We start from the raw sequence: 23641 nt of genomic DNA, 5'->3' as shown, positions 1-23641 counted from the left end.
TCCTAAATTCCAGAGTTCACTGAGCGCCTACCCAGAGGTGACCACGCCAGAGTGGTCCCTGCATCACCAGACAGGAACAGCCCAGCACAGTGATGACAGAAGCATAGGGCAGAGAGATTATGGATGAGACGGCGCAAGCACAGGCTGAGTGATCAGGGGCTGCGTGGTGGAAGACCTGGGAGCCCAGACAAGTTCCCTATTCAGCCTGAGAGAGGGCCAGGGAGGGCTCCCAGAGGAGGTGATAGACCCATGAATGAACAAGAGCCCCAGACGCTGCCTCCACAGTTCCTAGTACTTAGATGAAGACAGATAACTGACCAGAGAAGGATAGGTGTCAGGGCTGTGATGGGGAAGCACAGGCAGAGTAATCAGACCTGAAAGGAGGAAAACCCAGAGGAGGCATCCGACCAGCTTCCGGGCCAGGGAGGGCTTCCTGGAAGAGGGATATATGAGCTGAATCTCGAAAAGAGGATGGAGTAGGGCAGGCATAGGAGTAGCCAACAGGATAATTAAAATAAGTATATTATTATTTATAACACCTAACAGTGCTATGAAGATGAATTAAGGGCTGGGATTAACAGAGAACAGGTGGTGAAGGAGGTGGTTTTGATATGAACCCTGAAGGATAAGAAGGGCTGATGAACAAACACATTCTAAGCAAACAGCAAATGCAAAAGTCCTGAAGCAAGAAAGACGTCAGTGTGTTACAGGAGCCAGGGCCACGCCCACTACTTGGCCTCCCTGCAGACATAATAATATGTGAAGAGCCTTAACTGGGTTATCAAAGTGGTGTTTACCTTAAACAATTAAGATTTTATGCCTGCCATCTTCTTTTATCTTGCAGTGAGGACCTACCAAGTTTATGATTAACCTCTTTATCCAAAATTTTATTCCATTTCATGTCCTGCCCCTGTGCCCCTCAGGATTGAGGAGTATCAAAGAAAAGGGGGATTGAAACCAAGCAGGACCCTGTGAGGCCCTCCCAGGTACAAAAGTCCTCTGTTTCTTGTTTGTAGAAAAAGGCTTTGGTCTCTTAGGCCTTCCTTGAGTTCCAAAGAGAAGACTCAACAGTTACTAGTTAGGGAAGTAAAGGAACGCAGAAACAAAGGAAACGGGCAAGAAACAATAGTTCAGCGATAAAACAGAGTCAGTTCCTCCTCAAGGGATATACATAACAATCTGACACATATCTTTAAGTTTTGTTTGCAGAAACTAAGACCCCCACCCAGGTGGAGGATGGTGACTAAATGCTGACCACAAGCATCTAGACCCCAGACTGGTTGGAACCAGAAGGTTGATGATTAAGATTCCCAAAACATCACCCTGTTACCTCACCACCAACCAATCAGAAGAAAGTCCACGAGCTACAACCCTCACCCCAAATGCTGCTTTTAAAACCCCTTCCCTGAAAGCCATCGGGGAGATCCCATCTTTTGAGCAAGGGTTGCCCCTTCTCCTTGTTTGGCATCCTGCAAATAAATGCTGTACTTTCCTTTACCACAACCCAGTGTCAGTAAATTGGCTTTGCTGTGTGGCAGGCGAGCAAACCCACATTCAGTTCTGTAACAACACCTGGGGTGGATAATTTTTTTATACCTCCTCTCTACCAGGAAATTATTTTCGATAATAATCATGTAAGAATCATTATTTTATTTGTTCTTTAATTTTAAAATTAATAATTGAAAATGAATAAATTTCCATTTTAAAGATATTACTCAAATTCAGTAAAATATTTCATATATGAATGAAAATTTGTACTTACCAAATAAAAATATTATACCTCACAGTTCATACCCTGATTCAATCTTTTAAATTTTTAAACACAAAAACTCCAAAAGGATGTGTAGAATGACAGAATAGTTTCTTCATCTTTACAATCAGTGTGCTATCATTTAAATTTCTAACCTATTATTTAAATGCAAGAATATGTAGAATCACAGAAGTGCCTGAAACAAGCCCAAATGATTCCAAATTGTTAGGAACTTATTTTCAAAATGAACACACAGAGCTGAGTCTTCATATGTCAGAGGTCAACTGTATACCTGAGAGTTCTCTATATTGACTTCCCTATAAAACAGGGGTCCCCAGCCCCTGGGCCACGGACTGGTACTGGTCCGTGGCCTGTTAGGAACCACGCCACACAGCAGGAGGTGAGCGGAGGGCAGGCGAGCAAGTGAAGCTTCATGTGTATGTACAGCCGTTTCCCACCACTCGCATTACCACCTGAGCCCTGAGCTCTGCCTCCTGTCAGCATTATGGTGAGTTGTATAATTATTTCATTATATATTACAATGTAATAATAATAGAAATAAAGTGCACAATAAATGTAATGTGCTTGAATCATCCTGAAACCATCCCCCCCAGCCCCCTGGTCCGTGGAAAAATTGTCTTCCATGAAACCGATCCCTGGTGCCAAAAAAGTTGGGAACCGCCGCTGTAGAATATTGTGGCAAACAGATGTTGGACAGCCCCCATGTTCATGGCCTGTATAATCCTCTCAAGTGTGAGCACGACCTGGGATTTGCTTCTAACCAATTAAATATGGCAAAGGAGGTTTACATTATATTATGTAAGACTCTGTCTTCGTGGACTGAGAAGAAAGAGATTCTCCATTGCTAGCTTTGAAAGATATGTTGCCACATTGTGAGAAGATCTATGGAGAAGGCCACATGGCAAGGAAATGTAGGTGGCCTCTAGGAGCCAGGAGCAAATCCCACTGATAGCTAGCAAGAAAATGAAGACCTCATCCCCACAGCCTCAAGCAGATGAAAGCAGATCTTTTCTCAGTCGAGTCTCTGATGAGACAGCAGCCCTGGCTGACCCATGGATTGCAGCCTGGTGAGGCCCTGGAGCAGAGGGCCCAGCTAAGCCATGACTGGACTGGATCCACAGAAACTATGAGATAATAAATATGTGCTGTTTTAGGTGCTAAGTTTGTGCTAATTTATTACACAGCAATAAAAAACTAATACAAATACAATGTTTACTAAAGGATAGAGTAATAAAAATATCTAATTTGAAGCTTACATATATATTATTAAAACTCAACAGTATTGCATCAATTCAGTCAGTAGACCACCAAACAATTTTTTCCTGGGGGTGGAAGGATTATTTTATCACTGATACTGTTTAGAATTTGTCACATGGCATAATAAAAGCTTGGCCAAATTTGATCAGTTTTATTATTATTTTTAAATTCTCCACAGACAGTGCACCCCTTTTTTCCTGTACCCAAGGTGGACCACTCCTATTGCCCTCCCTTTGGTACACTACTAGTTGGAAAACAGACGGTAAATAAAACGAGTAAATTTTTTTCTCTCATTCTGTGGGTTGTCTCTTCACTTTCTTGATGATGTTCTTTAAAATGAAAGTTTTAAATTTTGATGATGTCCAATTTTCCTATTTTTTTTTCTTTTGTTGCTTTGTTTTTGATGTCATATTTAAGAAACCATTGCCTAGTTATGGATAGTCTTAAGCAGGGGAGGGACATGGCCAAATTTAAGTTTCATTTAAGTTTTGAAGTGTTATTCTTGCTGCTTTCAATTAAAGTGGGAAGACTTGTGAGGTAAGAGATTTCTCTGGTTACCCTGGCTAAAACTGCAACCCCACCCTCACTCCATTTCTCATTTTCTGCTTCATATTTCTCCATAGAACTAATTATATTCTAATAAACTGTATAATATACTGTACTTACTTATTATGTCACTGCCTGCCTCCACCGCAAGAATGCCAACTCCATGAGGACTGGACTTGTCTGTTGGTTCACTGCTCTATCTCCAGTGCCTAGGGAAGTTCAGGAGGGGGAGCCTGGTGATGACCAGAGGGACAGAGAACCCCTGGATGCTATCTGGCATGAGGAGTCTGATTTGGGCCGGGGGGGGTGGTTACTGCCCAGATGTCATGATGTCAAATGAATATTTGTTGAGTAGAGTGAGTGAATATGAACGAATGAATGCATGGATGAGTGAATAAATGAAAGAAGGAACAAATGATGTACCGTTGAGTACTATGGCTTGACCTTCCCTTGCAAAGAGAGTAGGTAGCACAGGGGCTCGTGCACTGTCCCTGGCAACCGCCAGAGGGCGCAGACAGGCCGGGTTCCCTAGAGCCCATCCCGGACCCGCCCCCCCGGATCCAGGCCCCGGGAGCCCCTGTCGCCCGATCGGGTCTGGGGCTCCCGGATCCCGCCCATACCTGAGCCAGGCACGGCCGCGGGCTTCACGCCGGCGCAGCGGCCAGTCCTCGCTTTGCAGGCAGGGAAATTGAGGCCCGGGGCAGCCGGGGCGGGGCCGGCCCCCCCTGAGAGTCCGAGCCCCCGCCCCCGGTCGGCCCCGCCCCGGCCCGTAAGAGGCCCCCTGGCCGCCAGGCGAAAGCTCACAGCGCGGCGCCGGGGCCGGGGCCAGGACCGCGATGGCAGCTCAGCGGCTGGGCAAGCGGGTGCTGAGCAAGCTACAGGCTCCATCGCGGGCCCGGGGACCGGGAGGCAGCCCCGGGGGGCTGCAGAAGCGACACGCGCGTGTCACCGTCAAGTACGACCGGCGGGAGCTGCAGCGGCGGCTAGACGTGGAGAAGTGGATCGACGGGCGCTTGGAGGAGCTGTATTGCGGCAGGGTGAGACGGGGAGAGGTGGGGTTGCAGGGGGAGTCCCGGACCGATAGACCCCGAGCCCGGACTCCCTACGCCTTGAGGGTCTCTGGTTGCTTGTGCTCGCTGGTGCGCGCTGGTGCAGCCTCGTTCACACGTTAGGACGCACGCTCCTGGACTCATGGGCCTTGCCGTCCACCCTCCATGGCACTCTGCTTGTGCACACAGACACTTGGGTCCAAACACCAGGGGAGCACCAGGGGTTTAGCGTATGGGAGGTGAGGAGGCAAACTTGGGGAGCTGGAGTGGCCATATCTGGAGAAAGGGTGGGGGGAGGGGGATGTCTTAAAGCCAAATATATACATGGTGGCAGGGGAGATACAACCACACGGAGCTGCACAGCAAAGTAAGCATCAGCATTCGCAGACGTGCACAGTGACGAGCTATGGCCACTCGCAGACACAGTGACAGAAGCAACAGCCATGCACAGACTCTCAAGGACACAAGCTGGGGTGGCTTACGGATCAACCTATGCTACAGCCGCAGGCTCTCACAGTCACAACAGCACAGGCCACAGCCATATGCAGACACAACACAACAACTACACCCACACAAAAGGACTCCAGTTACAGCTGTTCATAGATACACACAGCACAGGCTGTAGCGGCTCGCAGACGGTACAAGTTACAACAGCTACCCCCGGACACCCAGTGATTCAAGTACCGACCATCCATTATCTCCTAAAGGCAAAAAACGATAATCACATGCAAACGCAATGATAGATGCTGCAGCCACGTGCAGACATAAAATAACAGAAATTATAGCTACACCCAGACAGAAAACCATGTAAGCTATGGGCCCCTCCAGACATACAATGGCAGAAACTGCAGCTGCCAGTGGACACACAGGGCACAAGCTATGGCCTCCTATGCTATCTCATGGGCTACAGACAGACACGACATCTCACTCGGGTCTCTGCCTGAAGTCACATTTTGTACAACGCACTCGTGCTGTGGAGCATGGTCACAGGTACACAGACACACAGGACGACAGATACTCCGCAACACAGTGCGAAGGCGGGAGAAGCCATGGCCCCTCGCAGTGACACGAGGGCCCTCTGTTCTCAGACACATGTGGGCTCACACAGGAGGACAGTTGCTAGTGGTAGGTGGCATCCTCTGAGGCCGTCCTCCGGCCGTGGGCACTACAGCTAGCCAGACTCTCAGGGACACAAGCTGTGGTCACTTACTGATCAGCATACACTACAGTGACACATGACGGTGAGACAAAAACAGCTAAGCCAGAGTCGCCCACTGCCCACCCGTAGGACCATAGGCCCCTGCACAGGCTGCGCGCAATGTCACACACCTCTGCACCCTCGTGCCGGCCCTGCCGCCTTGGCATCAGGCTCTGGCTCACACACAGAAACTCACACAGGCAGGTAACACACTTACAGACACTCCATGCCACACACAATCCCCTGACCACTCAGGCCTGAAGCCCACAATGGAGTCAGCAAGACTTTGCGTAAGGGAGGCAAAACTCTGTAGCCTCTGGGATCTCTTTGCTCAGACAGCTGGGTTCTGTCCCCCACAGGGTTACTGAGCCAGCCTGCATTTGCCCTTTGCCCCAAGAGGCCATCCAAGGGTCCCCCTCTTGGCTGCTCAAAGTTGGGCTTGTGGCTTATCTCTCCCACCCACCTTGGGGGGCTTCCTGGACTTGAGGGCTGTGCTTTGGCCCTGGGGGCTGACCCAAGCCCTCCCCGCCCTCCTTGTGCCCTGGGGCAAGGGGCCACCCCCAGCAGGCTCTAGGCTGCCAGCTTCCCTCCCCTGCACCTAGCGCTTAAACTTTTCCTTGAAAGGGCAGAGCCAGCCCCTCTCCTGAATCCCAGAATCTGACATTCCAAGACTCCACCAGGCCTGTTTCCCACTGTAGGAATAGGCGCCAAGGCGAGAAACCCGTGCCAGGCCCAAGACTCCCGAGGCCCAGGGGCCAGCATCCGAGCTGGTACAGGCTCCCGGGCCTCTGTCAACCCATCTGTCACCCCTCCCCCCAACACCCAGATGTCCCGCCTTGGTGGTGCTGTCCCTGACTGCCACATTATTGCTCCAGAACCCGCCAGCTGGGTCCTGGGGCCACTGTGCCTCCTCCAGGGACCTGGACAAAGGCGGGGGAGGGAGGGGAAAGGGACCCTGACGCCCCTCCCTCTCTGCCTTTTAGGAGGCAGACATGCCCGATGAGGTCAACATCGATGAATTGTTGGAATTAGAGAGTGAAGAGGAGAGACGCCGGAAAATCCAGGTAGCTGGAAGGGAAAGCCGCCCCCAGCCCCCTACCCTGCACCTCCCTACAAATCATATCAATAGTTAACGTGTTTCTTGAGCACTTCCTAAGTGCCAGGCACTGTTTCAATTGCTTTACACTTAATAACTCATTTAATCTTCACAAAACCCTCTGAAGGGTTTATTATCTCCATTTCACTATTATCACTATTACTATCTCTGCTTTCCACTTGAGGAAAATGAGGCCCAGCGAGATCTAACCACTTGCCCAGGGTCACATAGCTCAGAAGGCGCATAGCTGGGAGTCAGAGCCAGGCAGCCTGGACGCAGTGTCCTTGCTTTTCTGGCCTGTGCTCTCCTAGAGGCAGGAAGTGCTGTGTGCCCTTCTGGCCCTCTCTGGATCTAGCACTGGTCTTGGTGCTGAGTTTCTTGACTCAACCCTGCCCCCAGTTGCTCTATAAGACACTCGGGCCTTGTTCCTCCCTTGAAGCCACATGGGAAGTCCACCTGGAGTCTGACTGCCATTTGTCTTGCTGCCTTGGGGCTTTGTTGGGAAATGGGAGGGGCTGGCGGGGCATATGTTTTAGTCATTTACTATTTTCTTTTCTTTTTTTTTGTGTGTGTGTGGGGTTGTTTAGGGACTCCTAAAGTCGTGCACAAACCCCACAGAGGTGAGTTTTCCATCCCCCATTCCAGGCCCTGTTGTGCCCCCTGCACCTTGACTATGGGCTGGGGGGCGGTCTCCGGGGAGGAGGGAAGAAGCTGGCTGTGCCCAGGACCAGCAGAGGGAACTCTGGGAGCCCTGCCTCTCCCATGGCCGTTTTCTCATCTCCGGTGGCGTCTTTTGTCTTCCTCACTCCTGTCCCCTCTCTTCCCATCTGCCCCCGGGGCTCCATTATCGCCTCCCTGCTGACATGCTGCCCCATCTGTCTCCTATTTCTGCCACTGCTGCGCTCTGTCTGCCCGCTCACCTCCCTCCGCCTCTCTCCCTTGTTACTGCCTCCACCGCCCTAGGGCTCCCTTCCCCACCTCTCAGGGGCCCCCCCATCCTTCCAGGCCCTGAGCGGCCTAGCCCCTCCCACTTCCTTCCCTGCTTTAAAAGGGAAAAATATTCATGTTTCTCTAACCAGCTCTGGGCTGCCTGAGCGACAAACGTCATTGTGTGTCTGTCTGCCCTGGAGCCAGCTTAGGCCTCTGTCCCTGGGGACCCTCCTGATAATCTCTTGGCTCGAGAAATATCTCCATGTCTCTCTGTGGCTCTGTTTCTTTCTCTGTCCCTTCATTTCTCCCTCTATCTCTATCTCTGCATCTCTCTCTGTCTCTGCATCTATGTCTTGGTTTCTGTCTATGGGTCTCTGTCTCTCTCCCTCTCTCTCTCCCTGTTCCCCCCACCCCCGCATGTTCTTCTCCATCTGTAGCCTCTACCCCTCCTTAACTCCACCTCCATCCCCTCTCACTGACCAGGAAGCAGGAAATAGAGGGGCCCAGGTCAGAAGGGCTGGGCTGGGCAGGGGGTGCCCCCACCCCTCCCGTGTTCTCAGCACCCTCGCCTTGTCCTCAGAACTTCGTCCAGGAGCTGCTGGTGAAGCTGAGAGGCCTCCACAAGCAGCCAGGCCTCCGCCAGCCCAGCCCCTCCGGTGACCGCAGCCTGAGCCCCCTCCAGGACCGAGCCCGGACTGCGCGGCCCTGACCCTCTCTGGCCTCTGTGACCCCCTCCATCTCCCCGCAACGCCATCCTGGCTTGTTTATAAGTTGTATTTAATGGTTCTGTAACAATAACACTGCGTGCCTGTTCTTCTTCTCCCTGGTTACTGTGGGCTTCCCTTAGCTCCTCCCTGCACCTCCCTCTCTCCTGCTGCGTCTCCTCATGTCCCAGCACCCGCAGCTGGCCCGGGCAGATGGAGAATCACTCCTCAGCCAGGGAGCATGAGAACAGGCCCTGCTGACCTTGCACCCCTGGGACTCACATCCTCTCCTCACCTCCCCCAGCCTTGGCCCAGTCCCAGCCAGCAGGGCCTCAGTGTGTGGGTGGAACAAGGGGGCTCCTGTAGGGAGGGCCACCTGTGGTCCCTGGGCCCCAGGAGATGCACAGGACTGAATGTGCCTGATGTGACCACAGTGCACTGGGAACAAACCTCTCCATAGATTTTACTGGGCACCTCTCCATAGATTTTATTGGGCACCTATTGTATGCTTACCCTGGCCATTAGTATTGAGGCCACAAAGATGGCAGAAGATGTCTCTGGCATCAAGGTGCTCACACAGTGGTGGGGAAGAAGGGCCTGTGGGCAGGGGATTCGAGCAAAGTGTGCTGCATGGTCCAAGGTACTTGGGAGCCCATGGAGTGGGAGGAGCTGTTCACTCTTGGGGTGGTGAAGAAATCTAGGAGTGCTTCTTGAAGGAAGTGACATTTAGGCAGGGCTTTGAAGGATGCATAGGAGTTCGTGTGAAATGGGTACCCATATCAGAGGACTCTGAACTGGTGGGAGGAGGGATTGATATTGGGGCTGAGCCAGGGAAGATACCAAATATTGGCAGGCCCATCTACCAGTCAGGATGGGCAAGTGCCCCAGAGCTGGATCAGGGAAGCCCCCTGGGCTGGGGCATGCTCATGCTGGGGAAGGGAGGGCCCTGAAGGGTCTCAGGGGAAGGGCAAGGGTATCAGAAGTGGGTAGTGGTTATTTACCAAAGACAGTGGAAGTGTTTCATTATTTTAACAATAGCAGTCCCAGCTGTGTACAGTCAGGAGATGGGGTGGGATTGTGGCTGTGCTTAGGACTGGGGCCAGGCCAGAACTGGGGAATCTTCCCCCAAGGGCATAGCACATCTCCCATCTCACTTCTACTGCCTAAAATTGGGGCCCCGACCCCGATGCCCATCCAGTGCCACCCAGCAGCCCCGCCAGGATCAGACACCCATCCCAGGGGTCTCAGCTCTAGTCTGGCAGGAAGAGAAGCCGACCCTGAAGAAGAGGGGTATCCAGGAGCACCTGGTCTGTCCAGCCCTTCAGGTGACCTTGCTGTCCCTGTGCAGACAGACCTCAGGCTTCCAGTGCCCCCTCCCCTCCACACAACTGGATAGAGAGTGTAATGGAGGAATCCCTCCTCCTTGCATCCAAGCAAAGTCTTGGGTGTGCCATGTGTTGAGCCTCTCAGTTTCCTCATCTGGAAAATGGGGACTTCACAGATGATGAAACTGAGGCCCAGATTAGTGATGACACTTGCCCAAAATCACTCAGCTGGGAAGTGGCAGTGGGTTTTAATCACAGGCATTATGACTCCAGAACCCAAATATTTCTACACTACAGTGCCCCTATAAGCCATAGCTTTAGCATAGATTGCAATTCTTCAGTGGCAAGAAGAGGTGGACTAATTCACACTAAGGTGTTAGCGACTGCTGACAGCTCTCTGAGATAGCCTGTCTAAAGGGCAATACAATTTGACTGAGAACAAGGCTACAACAAAAGGATCGGGAAGCAGCATAACATGGTGGGTAAGAGCATGGACTCCGGGGTTAGTGCTTGGATTCAAATGCCATCTGTCCTACTTCCTAGCTGTGTGGTCTTGAGCAAGTCACTTAACCTCTCTGTGCCTCAAGTTTCCATATCTGGAAAATGATTACAATTGTACCTACTTCCCAGGGAGGTTGTGAGGTTTAAATGCATAGATTGTAGACTAGTGCCAGGTACCTAATAAGCATTATCATCAACCTTATCATTGTAGGGAGGGGCTGGACCATTAGCTCCTTACAGCCACCATCCCTGGCCAGCAAGATGTCCCTTAGGAACACTGAATCACAGGCGCTCTGTTAAGGAAAAGCCACAAAGGACACAGTGTACCTGACCCACCACCTTTGCGTAATTGCCGCACTCACCTCCTCATGCTGCCTCCCAGGGCCTGTGATCTTGTTTCCCACTTAGCAGCCAAATAATGCTTTTTCTCACTCACTTTATTTTTTATTTATTTATTTTTTGGCTGTGCTGCACGGCTTGCAGGATCTTAGTTCCCCCAACCAGGGGTCGAACCCACGGCCCCTGCAGTGAAAGTGCAGAGTACTCACCACTAGACCGCCAGGGAAGGCCCTCTCACTTTTGTCTCCATCCACCCTGCTCCCTCCATGGGCTTCTTTTGGCTTCAGATGAGAAACCAAAGTCTCCCCGTACACGCTCCACACCCTCCCCCACCTGTCATCCTTCATCCCTCTCCTCTCCCTCACCTGCACTCCCCCCCAACCCCCCTCACTCCCACGAGACTCTTCCCCTCCTGGACCCTCAGATGTTTCTCTGCCCGGAGTACTCCGCCCAAGTGAGGGATCATCATTTAGATGTAATTCCAGACAGATGTCCTTGAGCCCCTTGTCACAATAATTAATTTTCTCCACGAATTTATTACACCCTGAAATTATGCATTAGTTTACTTTATTGTCTGTCTACCCTCCCCCCACCTTCAGAATATTATCTCCTTAGGCACCGCTGTATTCCTAACGTCCGGAGCAGCGCCTGGCACACAGCGCACAGCAACCCTCTTCGACTAGACGTGAAGCCCTAGCGCCCCCTCGTGGCTATGCGGGTTGTTTTAAACTACATCCCAACGGTCAGCTACTCCAGGGCTGGTCGGCTGGCATTTAATTAAGAGCTGGCTCCAGAAGTAGCTACAGCAAAGCACTCGCCCATCCTAGATCAACACCAGAGACTCTGCTAATCAGAATGATAAATATTAGAAATGGTGTCGCACTGATGATATGATTGGTACTCACAATTGGCTAAAACGTTTTAGGAACACTTCATAATAAAGAGGGCAGGAAGGCTCGTCACGAAGGGTGTATCATGGTTGATATAAGCCTACGAGAATCCATATCATTTCACTAATAGTGTAATAACCAATTAAAACATAATTTTAAAAGCTTGTTTCCAGGCTTCAGCACCAAAAAACAAAATCAAAAACAAAACAGACCAAAAAAAAAAAACTATAGTTTATCTAACAACTTAATCAAAGATATATAAGGCCTTGATTGAAAAAACATTAATATGCCAATAAAGGATATAGAAGATAATTTGGAAAAATGAGACCATCCATGACTTTGCATAAGATATCTTAATATTATCCACAGGTAAGTTCTCTCCAAATTAGTCAATAAATTCAAAGCAATCTCAATCAGAATTCTGGGTGGATTTTTTGAGATACTTGATAAAGTCTATTCTAAAATTTGTATGGAGGAAGAACAACAGTTGTACATAATATGTACAGATAACCAAGTCAACATGAAAAAAGAAAGTGAGGAAGGCTTGCTCTACCAGATATTAAACCATAGGAATAAAAACTGTGGTGTTGATGAAGAACAGAAGAATACAACAAAGGAACCGAACAGACTCACAGGCAGACTCCAAATGAAATAAAGACCTAAATGTAAAGAATAAAACGATGGAGTTAATACAAGAAAATGAAGAATAATGTCACTGTGACATGTCCACAAATTTTTTGCTATACTTCCCATCAAAAGGTGGTGTCTCATTCCCCTTGTCTTGAAAACAGACCAGCCTCAGGGATTCACTTCTCACAAACAAAGTGTGATGGAAGTGGTGCTGAGTGTATTCGTCTGCTCAGGCTGCCATAATGAAATACTATAGACTAGGTGGTTTAAACATCAGAAATTCATTCTCTCAGTTTTGGAGGCTGGGAAGTCCGAGATCAGGGAGCCAGCATGGTTGGGTGAGGGCTGTCTTCCTAGCTTGCAGACCGCTGCCTTTCCACTGAGTCCTCACATGGCAGAAAGAGAGAGAACAAGTTCTCTGGTGTCTATTTTTTTTTTTTTTTTTTTGGCGCATTGGGTTTTCGTTGCTGCGCGCAGGCTTTTTCTAGTTGTGGCGAGCGGGGGCTACTCTTTGTTGTGGTGCGTGGTCTTCTCACTGCGGTGGCCTCTCTGGCTGTGCTGTGGGGCACGGTCTCTAGGCATGCGAGCTTCAGTAGTTGTGGAGCGCAGGCTCTAGAGTGCAGGCTCAGTAGTTGTGGCTCACGGGCTTAGTTGCTCCATGGCATGTGGGATCTTCCCGGACCAGGGCTCGAACCCGTGTCCCCTGCACTGGCAGGCAGATTCTTAACCACTGTGCCACCAGGAGAGTCCACTGGTGTCTATTCTTATAAGGGCACAATTCCCATCAGACCAGGGCCCTGCCTTCATGACCTCATCTAACCCTAATTACCTCCCAAAGGCCTCATCTCCAAATATCATCATACTGGAGGTGAGGGCTTCAATATATAAATTTTGGTGAGATACAAAAAATCAGTGTATAACAGTGACTTCTGAGGCTAGGTCATAAAAGACTTGGCTGTCTTGGGATGCTTTTTCTTGGAATCCAGTTGCCATGTTGTAAGGAAGCCCAAGGCATATGAAGAGGTTTTGTGTTCTAGCCGACAGCCAGCATCAATTGCCAGACACATGAGTGAGAAAGCCTGGAATGAGATGACTCTGGCCCTAGACACCATCTGGCTTCAATGGCATGAGAGACCCAAGTAAGAACCGCTCAGCTGAGCCCAGTCACTCCCAGAACCATGAGAGGTAAATGTAATAAATTCTTGCTGTTTTACACCACTAAGTTTAGCACAGTTTGTTATGCATCCAGTGATAACAGGAGCAGTGAATTAGGAGTGGGGAAAGACTTCTAAAACAAAACTTCCAAAGTATAAACCATAAGGCAAAACAACTGATGAATTTGCTCATTTTAAAATTAAGTCTCTTTTCAAGGAAAGACATCATAGACAAAGTTAGTATTTAATGGGAAGAATGAGAGAAGATATTTGCAGCGTTTAAAACTGATGAGTGATTACAATTCAGAAACCACTAGGAACTCCTGCAAATCAACACAGAAAGACAACAACCCTGATAGAAAAATACACAAGGGACACAAACGTATGACTGTGAGGACAGGAAGCCCAAACTATTCGCCAGCACATTAGGAAATGCTCAAAATCAATAGTAATCTGAAAATGCAAATTAAAACAACAATGAGATGTCATCTAACATCTATTTATTGGGCAAAATTTAGAAATCTGGATAATACCAAGTGTCGGCAGGAATAGCAGTGGCACTGACCAAGAGAACAGACCAGAAAGCATGCAAGCAGTATGTGGAAATACAGTGAGCGAGCTGGATAAATGCTTGGCTGTGAATCATGGTCCAGGCTTCTAGAGAGTAACCCATTCATTCATTCACAAATTTTTCTAGATGTTACAAAATGATAGCAATTACTGCCCTAGGTTTATTAAATATTTTCTTTTCTCTAGTTCACTACTACTTCTTTTGATTACTAGTTTTTATTGAAGAAACAATTTTATCATGAATATGATTTTAAAAATTAAGTATTACAAAAGGATATACAGTGAAAATAAGTCTCCCTCTTGGGGAGTCAAGTGATGTTATCAATTTCTTATGTAAACTTCCAGAAATACATCATTTTTATGTAAATGGAAGCCTATTACATACAATTTACTGTATATTTTTCTTACTTTTTTTCATTACATTATATCTTAGAAGTCATTCCATATTATCACATTCGACCTCATTCTTTTCTTTTCTTTCTTTCACTATTTAATTAATTAATTTATTTGGAGGGGGAGTGTCTTGGAAAAAAAACGTAATTTGAACGTATTTTCTAGTTTCAAAAACATCCTTCTTCCTTATTTTGACTTCAGTTTTATTAAATGCCAACCAGAGCGGAGTGAAAACTGTCTGGCTGGGACCTTGGCAGCTCTCTGGGGTTTAGAGGGCAGGCAAGGTGGGTCTTGCCCTCACGTGGAGACCCCCTACCTCACTTTTTTCTAACAGTTTCAGAGTATTCTGTTTTATTGATGTATTAGAACTCTATCCATTCATTAATTCAATAAGTATCCATATTTTGTTCATTCTCTCTGTGCAAGGGAGAGAGCAGAGACCCATGCAAGGACATGGGAAGAGGGACACTTAAGAAACAGCAGGTGCAAAAGTCTAAGACAAGAACGTGCTTGGCATGTTAAAGGGGCAGCGAGGCCAGTGTTGGTGAAAGGCAGTGAGCAAGGATGAGAGTGAAAGGGAATGAGATAGGAGAGGTGGCCTGGAGCCAGATCATGCAGAGCCTCATTCACAGATATTTTTGAGCACCTATTATGTGCCTGGCACTATTCTGGGTACCAGTTTATATCAGGAGTTTATATTCTAGCAGGGCAAAACAGATAATAAGCAATATCATAAGCAAGTGGATTATATAATATGTTAGAAGGTGATAAGAATTATGGAAAACATTAAACGGGAAAAAAAGAGAAAAAATTAAACAGAATAAAGAGATTGGAAGCGCTGGGCTAGGGAAGATTGCAATTTTCAATAGGGTGGTTGGTAGATACAAAAATGGCCCCCCAAACTGTTCACATCCGAAAACCCAGAACCTGTGAATATGTTACCTTACATGGCAGAAGGGCCTTTGCGGATAGGATTAAATTAAGGATCTTGAACTGAGAGGATTATTCTGGATTATTCACGTGGGCCCAGTGTAATCACAAGGATCATTCAAGGAGGAAGCAAGAGGGTCAGAGTGAGCGAGATGGGACGATGGAAGCAGAGGTTGAGTGATGGGCTTTGAAGACAGAGGAGGTTCCATGAGCTAAGGAGTGAAGGTGGAAAAGGTAAGGAAACAGACTCTTCCCTAAAGCCTCCACCAGGAACACAGCTCCACTGACACCTTGATTTTTAGCCCCGTGAGACCCATTTCAGACTTCCTGATTAATTGCATTGTGTTTTCCTGCTTCTTTGAATACCCAGTGAGCTTTTTTTTAAAAAAAAAGATTTATTATTTATTTATTTTTGGCTGCGTCAGGTCTTAGTTGTAGCACGTGGGATCTTTGTTGAGGCATGTGGGATCTTTAATTGTGGCGCGTGGGCTTCTCTCTAGTTGTGGCGTGCGGGTTTTCTCTTCTCTAGTTGTGGCAGTCAGGCTCCAGGGCACGTGGGCTCTGTAGTTTGCGGCACGCGGGCTCAAGTTGAGGCGCGCGAACTCAGTAGTTGTGGCACACGAGCTCAGTAGTTGTGGCACGCAGGCTCCGTAGTTGTGGCACGTGGGCTGAGTAGTTGTGGCTCGCGGTCTCTAGAGAGCAGGCTCAGTAGTTGTGGCGCAAGGGTTTATTTGCTCCGTGGCATGTGGGATCATCCCGGACCAGGGCTGAAACCCACGTCCCCTGCATTGGCAGGCGGATTCTTATCCACTGCGCCACCAGGGAAGTCCCATACCCTGTTTTTTTGTTTTTTTTTTTTCACAATGTTTTTATTTTTATTCAACTATAAGCAAACAGCAGAATTAACACAACATTCAGCAACTAGAGACCAGCTTTTCTTACACCGAAGAGTGATCAATTTAACAGGCACAGACTTTCGGATTTCTGATGACCTCTCACTCAGCCCTGCAGCTCATCTAGATGGCCAAGCTTTAACAGCAACTCTCTCCCTATTGCTTTTTTCAGTATTGCTCTTTAAAGGAGCCAGAGCAGGACACTGACACCCAATAACCAGCCTGAGATGTATCACATGGGGGACTAGCGGACGTGCCGGCCCCTGGTTGTCTTAGTGAGAGACAGGGCCATGAAAACACATGCCAGAAGATGCCATCACAGACAATCCTGGGCTCGGGCTCACAAAGGCAGAGGCAATCAACCTTTTCTTTTTTTCAACCTCCCTTAAAGATTCTTTGATGCTCTGTTCTAATACTGCAGACCTGGTCTTTTTACCAGAATTTTTTTCTTCTTTAACGTCTGGGTTGTTATTCTTATATTAACATTTTGATGACCCCATCCTAGTACCAAAATATCCCCCAACAAAACGGAGTTCAAATTTGATCAAAACATAAACCCCCTAGAATTACAGAGGACAGGCAGAAGGAAAAGTCACCCTAAACCTAAATCTGACCGCTCAGGGATCAGGCAGGGGGAAGGGGAGAAATCTACATGCATCACTAAACTGAAACACTGCTTGGGAACTCTGGGACCGTGTCCATCTCCTGGCTTTCCTCTACTTCCCAGACAGCTGCTCATACTGTTTGGGCACATAGTCATCCCATTCGGCCTGGTAACACGTGCCGGCCACCGGAGCCCCGAGCTCGTACTTTTTGCGGAAATTCGCCACCTTGAATTTGCCACGGTGGTCTCCAGATCGGTTGCTGAGAATGGGCTCATCACACTTCAGTGGCCTGTCCTGCTCGTAAACCAGCCAGATGTAGCGGTGAAGGCCTGTGCCCTTGGGAGGCCCAGAGCCCACATGATAGGAGAGGACCGTGCCACTGCTGGTGTCGTTGCCCTTCATGTTGACCACCAGGAAATGGTGCCATTCCCTGTATTTGGGGTCCTTCCTGCTGGGAGCATCCGGGTCTGTCAAGACCAAGGTATACAGTTTACCTGGATCGAGGCCATCCCATGCAATGCTGGTGGGCCGGTTCTTAACCTGGGTGGGTGTCAGCACTTTGCCCAGCTCGTCAACCTCCACCCCGCCGTATTTGACCTGCAGCGGGTGCTGCGGCCTCTCGTCCACTTCCTGCAGGTTCAAAGGCCCGGACCACTTGCTGAGGTCCACCGGCATCGCGAAGCTGAGAGGATCGGACAGCAGGGAAAGCTGCGGGAGGACTCACGCAGGGTAACAGCCCACACTCCCAGCAGTCTGCCCATACCCTGTTTTTAATAATGGAAATTTAGTTGTCTTGCCCTATAAGAAGGCTACTGAAGGAATGTCAACTCTGAGATTCCAATATCCCCTCATGAGACCATCTTTCCCCACTAGTGGCCAATAGCAGACTAATAATTACCTCTCAAAAGAGGCATACCTGTCAGCAGTGGGGCAAGTCTCTCAGTCCAAAATCCTAAGGGGTGGCCCACATGGCGGCATTTCATTGCCAAAGGCACTGCCCTTCTGGGAGGCTGGATTTGGGCAGGGGGAGCCCTTGCTCCTGGGGTTCCAAGGGTGTTCACTGGACAAACCTGTTTGTCTACCTCACTCCACATTATCTTTTCTTTATACGTGTGCTTGCGAAATGTGTATTGATGGGGAATTCCCTGGCCGTCCAGTGGTTAGGACTCTGTACTTTCACTGCCGAGGGCCTGGGTTCAATCTCTGGTCAGGGAACTAAGATCCCAAAAGCAGCGGCACAGCCAAAAAAAGAAAAAAGAAAGTGTATTGATGTGGCATATGCTTCTAATCTATGTAATTGCAATTTTATTATGTATCCTACTCTACGTGTCCCTCAATACTGTAAGGTAAAGCTCTATCCACGTTGCTCTGTGCATATTTCATCCCATCTTCTCATTGCCCACAGGACCCCCTGGTGTGTGTTCCTTGAAGTTTAACTGCCCACGCCCCCAAGGTGAAACCCAGGGCAGCCGGCTGCCCCCAGCGCCAACCACCACAAGTAATGCTCAGCGGACATCCTTAGGCACCACCCCTTACAGACCCATGTGAGAATTTCTAGGGGATGCCACCTAGGAGCATGATTTCTGGGAAGGAGGGAGGTGCATATCGCCCTCCAGAATGGCCTCCCAGGCCACTCCTACCCCCAGTGCATGAGAGTTCCTGGGTCTCTACATCCCCTCCACCACTTGACATGATCCAGCTTTCTAATTTTTGTCTGTCTACTAGGTGCTAAGTGACTGCTCATTGTTTTTTCCCCACTTTTTATTATGAAAAATTTCACATGTATAGAAAATCTGAAGGGAATTTTGCCATGAACACTCATATTCTGGCTGTTTTTACTTCCATTTTTCTGAGTACTAATGATTTTGAACTCACTTTCATATGCTTGACAGTTTTTTAGTCTTCTGACATTTAAGTGCTCACATCCTTTGCTCACCCTATTTTTTGGGGAGGGAGGAGGTGGTTGTAGTGTTCTTTTTTTTAAATATAAATTTATTTATTTATTTGGCTGCGTTGGGTCTTTGTTGCTGCACGTGGGCTTTCTCTAGTTGCAGTGAGCGGGGGCTACTCTTCATCACGGTGCACGGGCTTCTCATTGCGGTGGCTTCTCCTGCTGCGGAGCATGGGCTCTAGGCGCGCAGGCTTCAGTAGTTGTGGCACGTGGGTTTAGTTGCTCTGCGGCATGTGGGATCTTCCCGGACCAAGGCTCGAACCCATGTCCCCTGCTTTGGCAGGCGGACTCTTAACCACTGTGCCACTAGGGAAGTCCCTTTTTCTTTTTCTTAAAAAAATTTTTTTTTATTTATTTGTCTGCGCCGGGTCTTAGTTGCAGCACGCGGGATCTTTGTTGCAGCACGTGGAACCTTTAGTTGCAGCATGCAGATCTTTTAGTTGCGGCATGTGGGATCTTTGTTGTGGCATGTGGAATCTTTAGTTGCAGCATGCATGTGGGATCTAGTTCCCTGATCAGGGATCAAACCCGGGCCCTCTGCATTGGGAGCATGGAGTCTTAACCACTGGACCACCAGGAAAGTCCCTGTTGTGTTTATTTTTAAGGGTTCTTTGAATATTCTTATTATTAATCCTTTGTCAGTTTCAGACATGGTACCTTTCATTTACCTGTCTATTAGTTTTGTTCATAGTTCCTTCATTAAACAGAATCCTCGGAAATTTATTTTGGAGATTTCCAAGCATACAGAAAGCAGAGAGACTAGCATAATGATCGCCCACTTAGCCATCACCCAGCTCCAACAATTCTCAGTGCACAGTTATTCTTATTTCAATTATCCTCCTTAAACTTTTATTTTTTTTTGAGATGCAACACTTTCTTTTTCAAAATTTCAAACATACAGAAAAGTTGAAGTAATTGTTCAGTGAACACCCATATACCCATCAGCAGGACTCTACCATTAGCATTTTAATCTACTGGCTTTATCACTCATTTTTCTCTCTATCCATCCCACCACCTACCCATCACATTTTTTTTAATGCATTTCAAAGTAAGTTCCACACTCTTCCACTAAACATTTCAGCAAGTGTATTAGTATGAGTTGAATTGTGTCCCCCCAAAAAAGATATGTTGAAGTTCTAACTCCTTGCACTTTAGAATGTGACCTTATTTCCAAATAATAAGATGCAGATATAGGGACTTCCCTGGTGGTCCAGCGGTTAAGACTCCATGCTTCCATTGCAGGGGGCACGGGTTTGATCCCCGATTCCTGGTCAGGGAGCTAGGATCCCACACGCCGTGAGGTGTGGCCAAAAAAAAAAAAAAAAAGATGCAGGTATAATTAGTTAAGAGGAAGTCATGCTAGAAGTTCTTAACTCAAAATGACTGGTGTCCTTATAAGAAGACAGCCACGTGAAGACACAGAGACACACTAAGAGGCCATGTGAAGACAGAGGCAGAGATTGGAGTGATGCAGCCACAAGCCAAGGAGCTCCTGGGACTACCAGAAGCTTGAAAGAGGCAAGGAAGGATCCTCTCCTGGAAGCTTCGAGAGAGCATGGTCAGGCAGACACCTTGATTTCAGACTTCTGGCCTCCAGAATCATGAGAGAATAAATTTCTGTTGTTTTAAGCCGCCCAGTTTGTGGTACTTTGTTATGGCAGCCCTAGGAAACTAATACACATACCGTTACCTAGAGTTCAAGATTTATTTTATTTATTTATTTATTTATTTATTTATTTATTTTTGGCTGCGTTGGGTCTCCGTTGCTGCGTGTGGGGTTTCTCTAGTTGCAGCGAGCGGGGGCCACCCTTCGCTGTGGTGCACGGGCTTCTCATTGCGGTGGCTTCTCTTGTTGTGGAGCACGGGCCCCAGGAGCGTGGGCCTCAGCAGTTGCGGTGCACGGGCTCAGCAGTTGTGGCTCGTGGGCTCCAGAGAGCAGCCTCAGCAGCTGTGGAGCACAGGCCCAGTTGCTCCACGGCTCGTGGGATCTTCCCAGACCAGGGCTCGAACCCGTGTCCCCTGTATTGGCAGGAGGACTCTTAACCACTGCGCCACCAGGGAAGCCCTATTTACTTTTTTTTAAGGTAAAATTTGTACACAAAGAAATGCAAAATCTTAAGTATGCTATTCAATGGGTTTTGACAAATGCTTATAACTGTGTAATCCCAATCTTTGTTAAGAAATAGAACACACACGAAAAGAAATAGGACATCACTATCATCCAAGAAAATTCCCTTACTTCACTTTAGCTGTAATACTTTAAAACAAACCCTAATTTTTAAGCCACAAAAAACAAACCAACCCTAGCTATAATTATCTATCTCAAATATTTCATTATCTATCTCAAACAAGTAATGACTTTACAAAAATCATAACCACAATGCCATTATCACATCAAAAAGAAAAAAAACAAAAACGAAGGACTTCCCTGGCGGTCCAGTGGTTAGGACTCTGTGCTTCCAATGCTGGGGCCGCGGGTTCAATCCCTGGTCGGGGAACTAAGATTTCACATGCCCCGTGGCGCGGCCAAAAAATTTTTAAAAATATAAGAATAAAAAAGATGAACGAGGTGCTGTGTGAATGAAGCTGTTTTATGCTCCGATTTGCCCCCTTGTTGCTGCAGAGAACCTCCATGGAGCTTGTTCGGTCAACATGCCTGTGGGTTCTGGCAGGTCTGGCTGTGGGTCTGGGCTTTGGGGCCCTGGCCAAGGTTGCCAAGAAGAGCCTCCGTCCCGAGGATCCTTCAGGGAAGAAGGCCGTGCTGGATTCCAGCCCCTTCCTGTCGGAGGCCGACAGGGAGCGCATCGTGCGCGCGCTCTGCAAGGTGCGCGGGGACGGCGCTCAAGCTGGGCCAGATGCTGAGCTTCCAGGACGACGCCTTCATCAAACCCCATCTGGCCAAGATCTTCGAGCGGGTCAGACAGAGCGTGGACTTCATGACACTGAAACAGATGATGAAAACTCTCAACAACGACCTGGGCCCCAACTGCTGGGACAAGCCTCCATCGGGCAGGTGCACCTGGCTCGCGTGAAAGTCGTCCGCGAGGTGGCCATGAAAATCCAGTAGCCCGGGGCTTCCCTGGTGGTGCAGTGGTTAAGAATCCGCCTGCCAATGCAGGGGACACGGGTTCGAGCCCTGGTCCAGGAAGATCCCACATGCCGCGGAGCAACTAAGCTGGTGCGCCACAACTACTGAGCCTGCACTCTAGAGCCTGCGAGCCACAACTACTGAAGCCCGTGCGCCTAGAGCACGTGCTCCGCAACAAGAGAAGCCACCTCTATGAGAAGCCCGCGCACTGCAACAAAGAGTAGCCCCTGCTCACCGCAACTAGAGAAAGCCCGCGCGCAGCAACGAAGCCCCAACACAGCCAAAAATAAGAAACAAATAAAATAAATAAATTTATATGAAAAAAGAAAAAAGGTCCAGTAGCCCGGTGTGGCCCAGAGCATCAACTGTGACGTCAACAAGCTCATGACCGTGCTGAACAGGAGCAACATGCTTCCGGAAGGCCTGTTCCGTGAGCACCTGCTCGACGTGCCGAGGCAGGAGCTGGCCCTCGAGTGCGACTGCCAGCAGGAGGCCACCTGTGTGGGCAGGTTCAGGGAGCTGCTGAAGGACCACCCCTTCTTCTACACGCCTGAGACTGTGGAGGAGCTCTGAAGCCCCCACGTGCTGACCACGCAGCTGGTGTCTGGCTTCCCCCTTGGCCCAGGCCGAGGGGCTGAGCCAGGAGATCCGGAACGAGATCCGCTACCATATCCTGGTCCTGTGCCTGCAGGAGCAGTTCCAGTTCTGCTTCATGCAGACAGACCCCAACTGGGCCAACTTCTTTGATGGCGCTCAGCAGCACAGGGTGACTATTCTGGACTTCGGGGCAGCTCAGGAACATGAAGGATCCTTCACGGACCGCTACATCCAGATCATCAGGGCTGCTGCTGACCAGGACAGGGAGGCCGTGCTGAAGAACTCCATAGAGATGAAGTTCCTTACCGGCTATGAGGTCAAGGCCGTGGAAGATACCCACTTGGACGCCATCCTCATCCTGGGGGAGGCCTTTGCCTCGGAGGAGCCCTTTGACTTTGGCGCCCAGAGCACCACCGCGAAGATCCACCACCCGATCCCCATCATGCTGAAGCACCGAGGAGACCTACTCCCTGCAGAGGAAGCTGGGGGGCTCCTTCCTCACGTGCTCCAAGCTGAAGGCCCCGTTCCCCTGCAAGGCCACGTTCGAGGAGGCCTACAGCAACTACCGCAGGAGGCAAGCCGCGCAGCATAGCCACGGGCCGGCCGCTCGGCCGGACCCTCCGTCCTGTGCCGCTAAAACTAGTAGGAAGCAGGTGGTGCCCCTGCTCCATTTAAACTTCGTACGGCACGAGAGGGGTGGCCACGCAGAGCCTGTCGCCAGCGCTTATGCACAGTTTTTATTGCTAAGTGGGTATGGGGTGAGAGGCGCAAGAATGAAAATGCAACCCCACTGCCGTCTGTCAGAATCTGCTCATTGTTTATTCATCCTCTGAAATGACTCTCGATAAAAAGACGATGTTATGTCCTTTTCCTTTTTGTAACAGTGGTTTTTGCTAATGTGAAGGTTAACCAGAAGATGAGAGTTCTCCCTTTGAATCCCTGCCACCAAAAGCAAACAAAACAAAAACAAACAAACAAAAAAACCAGAAAAGCCTTTTTGGATTTTATTGAGCATGTAATATAAGGTTTGTGTGTGTGTGTTTCTAGCAGGAGATTTGTGTTTTCCGCCTTTTCCTGTCTGGCCTGGATCTGGAGCTTGAAGTGCTGATCTGAGCATTGCCAAAAAGTACTCCTTCACCAGGAGAGACCCACCCACACTTGCTCTCTGGCTGGTCCTAGAGGTTTTTTTATTTTTTACTTTTTAATTTTTTTTTATGTTTGACT

The 23641-nt window shown here is 48.7% G+C and overlaps 1 protein-coding gene and 2 pseudogenes across 4 annotated transcripts; 2 read left to right on the top strand and 1 right to left on the bottom strand.

Annotated features, from left to right (window-relative positions):
- The first annotated feature begins 4127 nt into the window (after positions 1 to 4127).
- On the top strand, positions 4128 to 8645 carry PPP1R14A (protein phosphatase 1 regulatory inhibitor subunit 14A). Of its 2 annotated transcripts, XM_082367450.1 has the most exons (4): positions 4133 to 4611; positions 6805 to 6885; positions 7505 to 7537; positions 8428 to 8645. In XM_082367450.1, exons 1-4 carry the CDS (start codon positions 4411 to 4413, stop codon positions 8554 to 8556), a joined length of 444 nt encoding a protein of 147 aa, XP_082223576.1. In that variant the 5' UTR covers positions 4133 to 4410; the 3' UTR covers positions 8557 to 8645. The 2 variants fall into 2 exon arrangements, with proteins under 2 accessions (XP_082223577.1, XP_082223576.1); XM_082367451.1 differs by lacking the exon at positions 7505 to 7537 and having other exon boundaries at positions 4128 to 4611.
- Positions 8646 to 16477: 7832 nt separating this feature from the next.
- LOC309616632 (phosphatidylethanolamine-binding protein 1 pseudogene) lies at positions 16478 to 17532 on the bottom strand (annotated as a pseudogene). The gene has a single exon. The product of its transcript is annotated as a phosphatidylethanolamine-binding protein 1 pseudogene (transcript).
- Positions 17533 to 17543: 11 nt separating this feature from the next.
- LOC309616645 (atypical kinase COQ8A, mitochondrial-like) lies at positions 17544 to 23368 on the top strand (annotated as a pseudogene). Its single transcript has 2 exons — positions 17544 to 21795; positions 22160 to 23368. The product of its transcript is annotated as an atypical kinase COQ8A, mitochondrial-like (transcript).
- The last annotated feature ends 273 nt before the right edge of the window (positions 23369 to 23641 follow it).

Source organism: Balaenoptera borealis, assembly GCF_965194805.1.
Source record: "Balaenoptera borealis genome assembly, chromosome: 19".
In the NCBI taxonomy this organism is placed as follows: domain Eukaryota; kingdom Metazoa; phylum Chordata; class Mammalia; order Artiodactyla; family Balaenopteridae; genus Balaenoptera; species Balaenoptera borealis.
Note: the sequence above shows the minus strand (reverse complement) of the source record. Positions and strands in the feature narration are given on the sequence as shown.

Bases quoted from the DNA above. Each gene is read 5' to 3' on its own strand.
- PPP1R14A (XM_082367450.1), top strand. From the start codon at position 4,411: ATGGCAGCTCAGCGGCTGGGCAAGCGGGTGCTGAGCAAGCTACAGGCT. The intron at 4,612-6,804 runs GTGAGACGGGGA...TCTGCCTTTTAG, and splicing joins AGGAGCTGTATTGCGGCAGG to GAGGCAGACATGCCCGATGA. The intron at 7,538-8,427 runs GTGAGTTTTCCA...CCTTGTCCTCAG, and splicing joins CGTGCACAAACCCCACAGAG to AACTTCGTCCAGGAGCTGCT.